Genomic DNA, 10,577 nt, shown 5'->3' with positions numbered 1-10,577 from the left:
GGCCAGGCACGCGGCTGAGCGGATAAGTGCGCCAGAAAAGTATTTTGCAATTCATTATTGTAACAATATTGATAGGTGTGGACATTTTTCGTCATACTTTGTAATATGGGGTTTTTTGCTGAAGAAACGGATAAAGTAATGTGGGTTTTCAACTTTAAAAAAGTTAAAATGTATTTTTAATATTAATTTTGAACATCCTGTCCAATTTTCGTTAGACAATATACGAGAATATTATGATTTGAATGCATTTGGCATCAACCTTGTAAAGTATGGCCATCATAATGGCCATCTCTACAGCTGAAAAATAGTAATGCTATTTGGCTGCAGGCCATTTGGAAATTATCTGAGCTATGGAACCATATCATTGTAATTTCGCTCAGGAATGCAATATTACATCTTTCTAAAAAAATTATTTGTGAAAAGGGTAAGAAAAGACGATATGATGTAATAGTTATTCACTATCTGTGCCCCATGTCGCGGCAAATCTGGCGCGAAACCTCGAGGTGACTCACATGATACATGTTTCCAGAGCCCGGTGCGTGGTTCCATGCTGGGTGAATAGAAAGTGTGATTCACCTCCTCGTTCTTTAGTGACGTACGGTGTTCGGTGGGAGGCTTAGCTACCAGTGTCATTTACGTCGACAAGGCTTGGCGATCGTATCCAATTGGATTTGGCCCCATTCAAGTTTCAAGTTCTACAGCTTCAAAATGTCGGACGACGAATGGGGTAAGGAGTAGGCTCGTCTAATAGGTCATGACATGTTCACAGTCCATCCACGGGCCTGTCATCTTGTAACAAACAATTATTCAATGAATTCACTACTGGGGAAGGGATGGTTGGGGATTGTGCAACCATTGTCATTGAGAGATGGTCACCTTGTGTATTTGCTGGATGTGCTCAACTTGTGAACTGAGCATCATGAGGCATTTTATTGGTATGTCCAGTTTCAACCAGTTACATTCCATCATGATGTTTCAGTGAATGTATATCATATTAGTATTACACTTGATCTTAAAGGTATATTTCTTAACATCTGAATGTCATAATCTTTCTACACTATTTCCATATGGTGAGAATATGCTTCCCAGATAAGTGGGTGAGCACACAAAATATGACACATGCCAAATCACATTGGGATGTGGGAGTGAACATTAAATGTGGGATACTTTTGGAATGTTGGGGTAAACATTCCTGAATTGGTGCTGCTCATGTCACATTCATGCCCAGGCTGAAAAAATCCATCCACGGTACCAGACACCTTAGTGACACTTGTGCTAAACCTCTTGCTTGTTTTTGTTCAACTCAGACCAGGTCAAATCATGCTGAATTTTAAGTATAATTTTGTGTGGAAAATGTTGACAAGTGAGATATTTTTGTTAAAAATTACCTTTGCAACATAACTCCTTGAGATGTGGGTTCTCTGCACTGATATTGGTGGTGACCATGCATTGAATTCTGAGCAGGTGGATAACAGTGTGTGTGCTCTACAATTATTGCTTGTATGCTGCAATACCTGTCCTATTCAGCTTAATATGTATTTTTTGCAGTCTGGCCTCAATTTTATTTGGGCATAATATCCTAGATTTTAGCACTTTTTGCTGTACCTGAGCATGTCACACTGGATTTTGGCAATGGCATGCTTTTGTGGGTCATTAAGGAAGCAGAACCTACCTAAAAGAAGTATCTTGCTGTTTATTCATGGTAAAATTCAGTCTTCTAACACACTGTTTATTCCATTGCCAATGTTGCTTTGAGCATTTTAAGTAATTTATCTTCTTTGGCATCATAACCTGCATGTATGCTTTGGTTTTGCTATCTGATGTTCAATAAAGGTAGACATTTAAAGTAGGTCCCAGATGATAGTAGTATTTGGTTTGAGATGATGGTGCAGTAATGGTTAGGTACTGTAATAGATAGATACATTTTACATACAAGAAGTAGGAAATTGGAGGTGTTGTTGCTGTGATTTCAGTAGGTGAAAGCTATATCAGCTAAGAGCTCATATCTGATTGTTAAGAATGAACGCCTCTCTCACAATATGCTCTCTTTAACTATGTCACATCTTGCAGATGCTGAGGACTTCAAACCCAAAACATTTGGTGTGGCTACCACAGACAAATGGGCAGGAGAGGATGAAGATGAAGATGCTCCAGTGAGTTGACAGTGGGCAGAACCCATTGCCCAAAGCCTGTAGCTAATAGAATGCCAGTCAATAGTCATGCAAATGGCCATTCAAATACCTGCTCTGCCCTCAGCCCAACCTAAGCTAACAGCTTTAGCCTGCCCCTGTCATAAAGTGTCTGCCTCCCAGACTACCATTGGTTGTGTGGGACAGTTCTAGTTGGTTTGGTGTGCACTATTGGCAGCTTGCCAGAAGAGTCCAGCTGCTTGCAGCAGCCACTCAAGGTCAGATGTGTGCAGCAGGCTCAGTGGTCTAAACAGCAGCCACAGGATTCTCTCAGTGGACTGAAATGGCATTATGCAACTGAATCCAGGATCATGCAACAGCCTTTTCATAGTGTTCGCTCTGATCCTCAAAATCTATGCAATTAAGATTTTGGGACTAAGTGCCTAAATATGTTTTGGAAGCTGGTACAATGATTCTGTGCTTTTCCCATGCATGTATGTAACAACAAGCCTATAGTTTTGAAACCTTGAAAACTTATACTGGATACAAGCAAGGAATATATCAGGCTCCTGGGTTTTTGGCAGCTTGCTTGATTACAAGCTTGAAATGGTGATGCTTGGGAAGTTAAGCAGTTCAAGCACATGAACCTAAGTACAGTGAACTGAGAGAGTTTCATGTTGCTCTGACTCACATGCAGCTACAAAGATTTAACCATAGCAAACAACCACAGGAAAACCTAATTGCATATTGAAGTTACCGTTGTTCATTCATTTATTTCAGACATAAGCATTTCACAAGCAAAAGCCCAATTACACAAGCAGTCAGGTTTTAAATACAAGCAGTCCAGTTTTTAAAAAAAAACTTTTTGACCATCATGCTATGGTAGGGCCTATTTTAAAAGAAAATCGCTGGGAAATCGGCCAGTTGAATTCCGGGTAACATGAACATGAAACATGTGTGCATATCTTACATATGTGCACATATTCTTGCCATCAACACATGTGATGGCAAGGGTCAAGGATCCTTGTTAGGACCAAGCTGTTTGTGTCCCCGAGGACGTTCTGCCCGCGCAGGATACCGTTCCACACACTGTTCAGTGATTTCTCTCATTCCGCTTACATTTCGCATCCACCTCTCGACGCCGCTCGTCTCGCGCAGCTTATGCTATTGACATGAAGAGTCAGCGGGACAGAGCCAGCCCTCGGCGGCCATCGGTGCGGCCATCAGGCTGGCGAGACGCCGCGGCGCGGCCGGCACCAGCCCGCCGCCTCGTGGCCGTACACCTGGCGCAGCACACGTAGCGCGCGCGCCGGCGCGTACGCCAACCGCCACGGCGTACAGCAGCGCCAGCAGCGGGCCGCCGAGCGGCGCCACGCCGGCGAGCTGCAGCGTCAGGCCGACCAGCTGCGGCAGCTGCCGTGGCCGGCAGCGCGCACAGCAGGCGCGCGTGCCGGCGCGCAGCCGGCGCGCGGCGCCGTCGGCCGGCGCGCGCCACAGCAGCGCCAGGCCGGCCAGCGGCGCGGCGACGGCGCACAGCAGCGCCGTGGCCAGCAACCAGCGCCCAGCCGGCGCCGGCGCGACCGGCGCAGGGACGGGCCGGTGTCCGTGTGATGAGGCGCTGGGAGGCGGCGTACGCAGGGCCAGCCCGTCCGGCGCCCCGGCGGCGGGCGACGGCAGCGGTTGGGGTAGCGTCGGACGCCGGCGGCGGTGGCGGCGGGCCTGCGGGAGGGCGTCGGTACGTCCGGGCCGCCGGCGTGAGGCGTGGAGGCGTCCGGGACAAGTGCCTGGGAGATGGTCTGCTCCCCGACGGTTGGGGCCGTGCTGGGTTCGGCTGGGTGGGACTCGGGATCCGCTGACGTCACTGGTTGCCCGGCTCGGGATTGGTGGTAACCGGCGGTTGCACGGACAGGTCCGAACCGGCTGTGGCTTCGGCTGTTTCCGTAGAGGCAGTCGCTGCCGTCTTGGCTGATTTCTGGCGCTGCTGGCTCGGTGTCTGCGGAGCTGTCGCCTGTCGGGGTGGCCGATGTCTGTGACGGCAGAGTCGTGTGCTCTCGTGAGGCTTGCGGTCGTCCCGTCTTGCACCGGCACCCGAAGTCCCAAGAGGACCCGAAGTATCTGCGTCATCGTCGGGGGTGACTGTGGTGCTCTCGATCGCGTGTTCGACGCCGTTGTCCGGTCCTGTCGCTGTTTCCGCTGCTTCCGCCGACTGCCCCTCGTCGACGCCCTCCGCTCGTTCTCGGCTCCGACACCAGCTCCTCCCTCGCCGACGCCTCCCTCCGCTCCGTCCTCGGCTCCGACACCGGCTCCCTCCTCGCCGTCGCCTCCTTCCGCTCCGTTCTCGGCTCCGACATCGGCTCCTCCCTCGCCGACGCCTCCCTCCGCTCCATCCTCGGCTCCGACACCGGCTCCCCCCTCGCCTACGCCTCCCTCCGCTCCGTCCTCGGGTGCGGCACTGGCTGCTCCTCCCTCGCCGTCGCCTCCCTCCGCCCCGTCCGCAGCTTCTGCCTCACCGGCCCCCGGATGCGTCGTCGGCCGGCCGGCCTCCGACGCTCAGCTGGGCCGAGACGCGCCAGTCCTCCTGCAGTCGCAGCCGCAGGCCGGCGCCGTCGGCGGCCGCCTCCAGCGTGACGGCCACGGCGCGCAGGCTGTGGCGCCGGCCGCCGGACGTCAGCCGCCGCAGCCGCCGCAGCCAGACGAGCACGGCGTCGGCGCTCTGCTCGGCCGACGTCGTCTCCAGCACGCCAGGGATGCGGATGGTGACACTGACGTTGCTGGTGTCGCCGGCGGACAGGTGGTCCGGCACCCCCGGGTCTGGGAGAGGTGGGGCCGGCTCCTGGACGGGCTCTGGTTGCCCGCTGGTGTACTGGTCGCCCTCTGAAGGGCGGCGGAGACGGGTCAGATGCCGCCGTTCTCCCGATCCCCCTCCCCCCTCCCCGTCTGCGCGAGCGCTTGACAGGTGTGGGGTTGTTTGTCTTCGGACTAGTTAGATGTACATTAGGTGCGACAGTACACTTCATCATTGAATGCTGTATTGGCATTGATTGCACAGGTGTGACACGGGCGTGTTGACTTAGCTGCCGTGGTCTCAGTTTCAGTCAGCTGTTTCCACCTCTGTTTTGAAATGAACCATATTGAACCGCCTTTGAACTCAGCCATGACTTGCAAACCAGCTCAGCGTCAACTCAACTTTCGTGAACCTGGACCCAGGGCATGATTGCATAAAACGAAAGAACCAGCGTACGAACTTTTGATTTGCGTCTTTTGAACTCAGGCACCATACAGAACTTGGTCCCCTCGAAGTGTCTTATTTATCCCGACTCCAAAATCAAGAGAATAAGGAAAATCGTTTTGTTTCCCTTTTGTGTACTTAAATGACGCATTTGGGAATTGCCTATCCTTCCAGTTCGTATGCTTACACGGCCCAATTGAGAAATGCCTTTGCTTCCGGTTTGTGTGCTTACACGACGCCATTGAGACAAGTATGTTTGTATTTTCGCTCAGAAACTGGGCTGCGCCGCGCGCTATGAACTCACCTGGCCGAAAGCCTGGTCCACCCGCCTCGTACACCGGCTTGCTGGGCCGTTGTGCCGGCTGAATTGGCCCTTCCGCCGGCCGAACTCCCGCCTGGCCTGGCCCGCCCGTTGTTCCAACTCCCGCGTGACCCGGGCGGGCGGCAGGTATGGGTCCGCCGAGCGGCGGCCGCGGCGCGCTCGGCCGCCAGCTGCCCTCGGGGAAGTGCACGAACCCGCCGTCGTGCGGCGCCACCGGTCGGAAGACGGCCGCGTGCGTGCGCCGGTTGAACCTGTTGACGGCATCGAGGATGAGGCGCAGGGATTGGCGCACCACTGCCCGGTTGGGCGCCAGCGGCTGGTCGCCGTGCAGGGAGGAGATGTTCCTGCCGTACTTGTACAGCAGGTGGATGAAGTAGACGTCCTTCAGCACGTCAGAGGGGTCGAACGGCGTGTCTGCTGGTGGCAGGGAGGGCAAGAGCTGCCGACCGAAGGCCGGCGGCTTCGGGCCTGGCAGGTAGTCTCTCAGGCGCGCCACGTCGGTGGCCGTCAACGCCGGGAACGGGGTGCCCTGGGGCTGCAGCGCAGATAATGGCAGGTTGGTGGTGGACCTGTTAATAGCTGGAGATGTGATCGCGAGCAGGCCGCCGTTGGTCTTCCGCACTCCTCGAATGGATCGCGCATGCGCCAGCGCCTTCTCTGCGACGTGATTGGCTTCGCCTGTGCCGACGACATTGTCTGCAAACCACCTGCTTCTCTTGTCGTTGGGTCTGCGCTGCTGTCGCCGCCGGTTGATCTCCGTCATCGCCGCCGCCCGAGGTCCGGTCCCCTCCGGCACGGTCTCGGCGGCCGGTGCCGGCGGCGGCAGCGCGGTCGCCGGAGCCTGCTCAGCGCCCGTCCGCCACTGCTGGTGCGTGAAGGCGACGCTGACGGCCAGCGGCGCCAGCAGCGCGGCGGCGGTGACTGCGGCGGCGGCCAGCCGGCGGCGGCGCGGCGTCGCCGGCCAGCGCGCCAGCATCACGCCACCCAGCAGCGAGAGGGCGGCGGCCGGCACGGGCAGCAGCGCGGCGCCGCAGACGACCAGCGCGGCTGGCAGCGGCGTGGCGCCGGCGGCGGCGGCGGCCAGCAGCGCCGCTGCCGCCGCCTCCAGCAGGCAGGCGGCCGCCGCCGGCGTCGCCTGCGCGTCGCGCCGCAGCCAGCCGGCCGTCCAGAGGTTGAGCAGGAGCGCGGCGGCGGCGGCGGCCACCACGGCCGCGGCGGAGGCGGCGTCCAGCGGCACCGGCAAACAGGACATGGCCGCGCGCGACGGGCGCCGCCGGCGATCTGGGGCCGCCGGCCGCCGCCGCCAGCAGGGCCGGCCGTATGCGGGCCGCCCGCATGCCCCCGGACCGTAGCTCCACCACCGGATTGGCATCGACGTCCTTGGCCTAGTGGTGGAGGAGTTTCTTCGGTCGGAGGGAGCGGTGTTTTGAGTTGAGCTGGGACGACTGCATGCAGATTGTGGCGTGATGTTCTGACCTGGCGTATTCGGCACGCGGGTGAATGTTTTCTAGGATACAGGCTACAAAACTGTGGCGGCCACCACGGGATTTCTGGAAGTCCGTTTTGTGCTGTTGTATAGCCGTATGCATATTGCCTTAGTCAGATAATGCGGGTCTGAAAGTTCGATAGGCACCATTTGGCGTCGTGTGGGATTGTATTTGCTGTTCATTTATCATTGCCTCAGTTTTCACCTATTGGTTTGGAACTTCATTCGACTTTTTAGTGGTGGTTTTGGTCTCATCTCCGCTGCGGCCGGCGTGTTTCGAGGCTCACCGGGTGTTTCGGAGTCGGACCAGATCGGTCTGATTCGCCGCTGATGCTATGACTGATGACCGCAGGATGACTGGGAGGCGGCGGACGACGAGGACAAGCCTGCCGCCGTCGTGGAGGAGGCGCCAAAGAAGAAGAAGCTGACACTGGCTGAGCGGATAGCTGAGAAGGAGGTGCGTGCCGTCAGCGATGCGCGTCACTGGTGGGGAACGTGCGCGCTCCATGAAATTCATGCCCGTTCACAAAACGGTTCGCTGCTGTTCAAGAGACGCAACTGAACGGAACGGGTCGATGTGGCGCTTTCGTTCTGTCATTTACTGTTCCGTCGGAAGTAGCGGTACAGACTTGCATGGATAGGCCCAAGGCTCTCAGAATATGAGGGGCGTTTGTGACCCGACGCTCAGTGCAAGTGCAGTCTATCTTGTAGTGTGATTCCAGGAGGTAACCAGTAGCGATGATCGTGAGCCGTCTTCACGATGCCCTTCCCCCTAACATTGGCCGGCTTGGGGGCGATGCGGACGGACCGGTCGGCAATGGTTCACTGAGGCTCATGCCGGGATGGGTCGGTCGCATGGATGCCTTGTAATGCAGAGGTGGCCAGCGTGTTGAATACCCCGTTGACTTTGCTTCCTGGATATGATCGTGTGCCATCAACCCAGACATTGCCTTGCTCTTTGATGATTGGTGGGAACAAAAGTCACAGTTTCTTCTGCGGTAGGGAAAATGTAGTTTCACACTCACGGGCTGGAGTGGGCATCCTGGTTGAGTGTGTTTCTTATTTAGTGATTTATGAACGTCTAGTCGTGTGCTGATGAGACACGCTGGAAGCCTAGTAGCGCCCCAACGCGGACGGGATGCGCCCTGGTGAGTGGGTCGTCCACTGACACCGTCCGCTGACCCCGTTCCCCGACCCCGTCCGCTGACCTCGTCCCTTGACACCGTCCCCTGACACCGTCCACTGACAACGTCCCCTGACACTCTGCCCCGAAACCGTCCCTGACCCCGTTCCCGATCCCGTCCGCTGACCTCGTCCCTGACACCGTCCCCTGACACCGTCCCCTGGCACCGTGCACTGACAACGTCCCCTAACACCGTCCCTGACCTCGTCCCCTGACACCGTCCCTGACACCGTCCTCTGACACCGTCCCTGACACGTCCCCTGACACTGCCCCGACACCGTCCCCTGACCCCGTTCCCGACCCGCCGCTGACCTCGTCCCCTGACACCGTCCCCTGACACCGTCCCCTGGCACCGTGCACTGACAACGTCCCCTAACACCGTCCGCTGACCTCGTCCCTTGACACCGTCCTCTGACACTGTCCCCTGACACTGTCGCCCGACACCGTCCCTGACCCCGTTCCCCGACCCCGCCCGCTGACCTCGTCCCCTGACACCGCCCCTGACGCCGCCCCCTGACACCGCTCCCTGACACCGTCCCCTCGTGTTCGACAGGAGAAGCGACGAGAGGACCTGGAGCGGCGGAAGCGGGAGGAGGAGGAGGCGGCAAAAAAGCTGACGCCGGAGGAGCGTCTGGCCGAGAAGGCACGCGCGCTCAAGATGCAGGAGGACGCCGACCTGGAGGTTGCCATGGAGACATTCGGTACGTCGCTGGACACGCAGAACCGGCGTCTGATCGCCCCCGAGATAATTAGTTGTGTGCTTGTGCGCCTTGGTGTGAACTGATTCAAGGCAACTGATTGCTGACCGATTTTAGATGGAATAACCGCGGACAGATGATTTTTGGAGATATATGGAGTTACTGTTCGTATGTCACAAGCATTTTTCGATCTAGGCAGAGCATTGCGTTGGGTCATATAGGATATTGGGATGTTAAATATATAACCATAACATTTCAAATATATGTGCACGCATTTCATGCTTTTCACGTCATTTTTAGGTGGTCTATGGCTGCTTATTGCGTTCTTTCTTAATATGAATGAAAACGTGCATATGCGTACGAATCTGCCAGGTTGTGTGATCCCTTATTTTGTCGGTCATGCCCCTGAAAATCGGGATGTGTCAAAAATATTTTCACAAGCACTGCAGCCCATACGTAGCTGAGATAAGCCCCGTGGTATGTGGATATTGTGTGACTAGGCACGCTGCGATAGTCCCTTCGAAAATATGTAACAGTTGCGCAAAGAAATGAAAGATGTTGCAACTTTGGTGGCGCATGCGCAGTCCCTAGCTTATATCAGCTAGTACTGTAGGTCATAAAGCTGTCAGTTGACCTGCCAGCTTCACAACTTTGAGGCATGCTTCACAAGCAACTGGGAACTTTGATTTTTCGCGCATGCCACTTTTCTTCTTGCCACCTTGAATCAAACCACTTGCGAGCCGAACACAATGTGAATTATAGATACCATATGCGACTCCAAACCAAACCAGTGATTACCAAGCTTGACGTCTTCGTGAAGCGGTTCTTACCGAGCTGGGGATAATGGTATCGCTCTGTATGTAGCGTGAAATCGGTCTTGTGCGTTCGTTTAACTGGGATGTGCGCGACGACGGCGAGAGGGCTCTGCAGTTTGTCAGGTGCGTGTTCCAGCGAGGGACGGCCACGCTTCTCCACGCGCCTGATCGCCTTTCAGAACTGGTATTTTGGCAGTCGTCCCGAATGACATGTTTGCTTTCGGGGAAAAACGACCCCCCCCCCCCTCGACGTGATCAAGTGCCAAGTATCATGTGTTAAACGCATTGTAACATCCGCAGTCACGTTGCCGTTTTGCACCAATCTCAGTGAACGGCCAGACGTCAGATACATGGCCTGGATCCGGCATGATCCCGTGTGCAGAGAGCGCCAGTTTGTGGTCTACAGATTGGTGACTGATTTCGCTGAATGCCCCTAGGCGTGAGCAAGAGCGACCTACCGTCCGATTCGCCGCTGGACGCCACGCCCACCGACAAGGAGTCGTTCGAAGCCTACCGGACGGCGCTGGTGGAGAAGCTGCGCTCGCTCGAGTCGTCCGTTCTGTATACCGGCTTCCTGGAGGAGCTGGTGCGCGACCTCTGCTGGAACCGTGAGTGCTCTCCCCCTCGACCTCTGCTGGAACCGTGAGTGCCCGCCCCCTTGACCTCTGTTGGAACCGTGAGTCCGCCCATTCTAATGTGCTGAACCGTGAGTGCC

At 56.0% G+C, this 10,577-nt stretch overlaps 1 protein-coding gene across 1 annotated transcript; it reads left to right on the top strand.

The window, feature by feature from the left end:
- Positions 1–492: 492 nt before the first annotated feature.
- Positions 493–10,513, top strand: LOC119103905 (eukaryotic translation initiation factor 3 subunit J-like). Its single transcript, XM_037227596.1, has 5 exons — positions 493–727; positions 2,071–2,153; positions 7,519–7,623; positions 8,903–9,050; positions 10,300–10,513. The coding sequence occupies exons 1-5, from the start codon at positions 709–711 to the stop codon at positions 10,506–10,508; spliced, it is 564 nt and encodes a 187-aa protein (XP_037083491.1). The 5' UTR covers positions 493–708; the 3' UTR covers positions 10,509–10,513.
- Positions 10,514–10,577: the final 64 nt, after the last annotated feature.

Source organism: Pollicipes pollicipes, unplaced genomic scaffold (genome assembly GCF_011947565.3).
Source record: "Pollicipes pollicipes isolate AB1234 unplaced genomic scaffold, Ppol_2.1 Scaffold_5724;HRSCAF=6776_pilon_pilon_pilon, whole genome shotgun sequence".
Lineage (NCBI taxonomy): Eukaryota > Metazoa > Arthropoda > Thecostraca > Pollicipedomorpha > Pollicipedidae > Pollicipes > Pollicipes pollicipes.
Note: the sequence above shows the minus strand (reverse complement) of the source record. Positions and strands in the feature narration are given on the sequence as shown.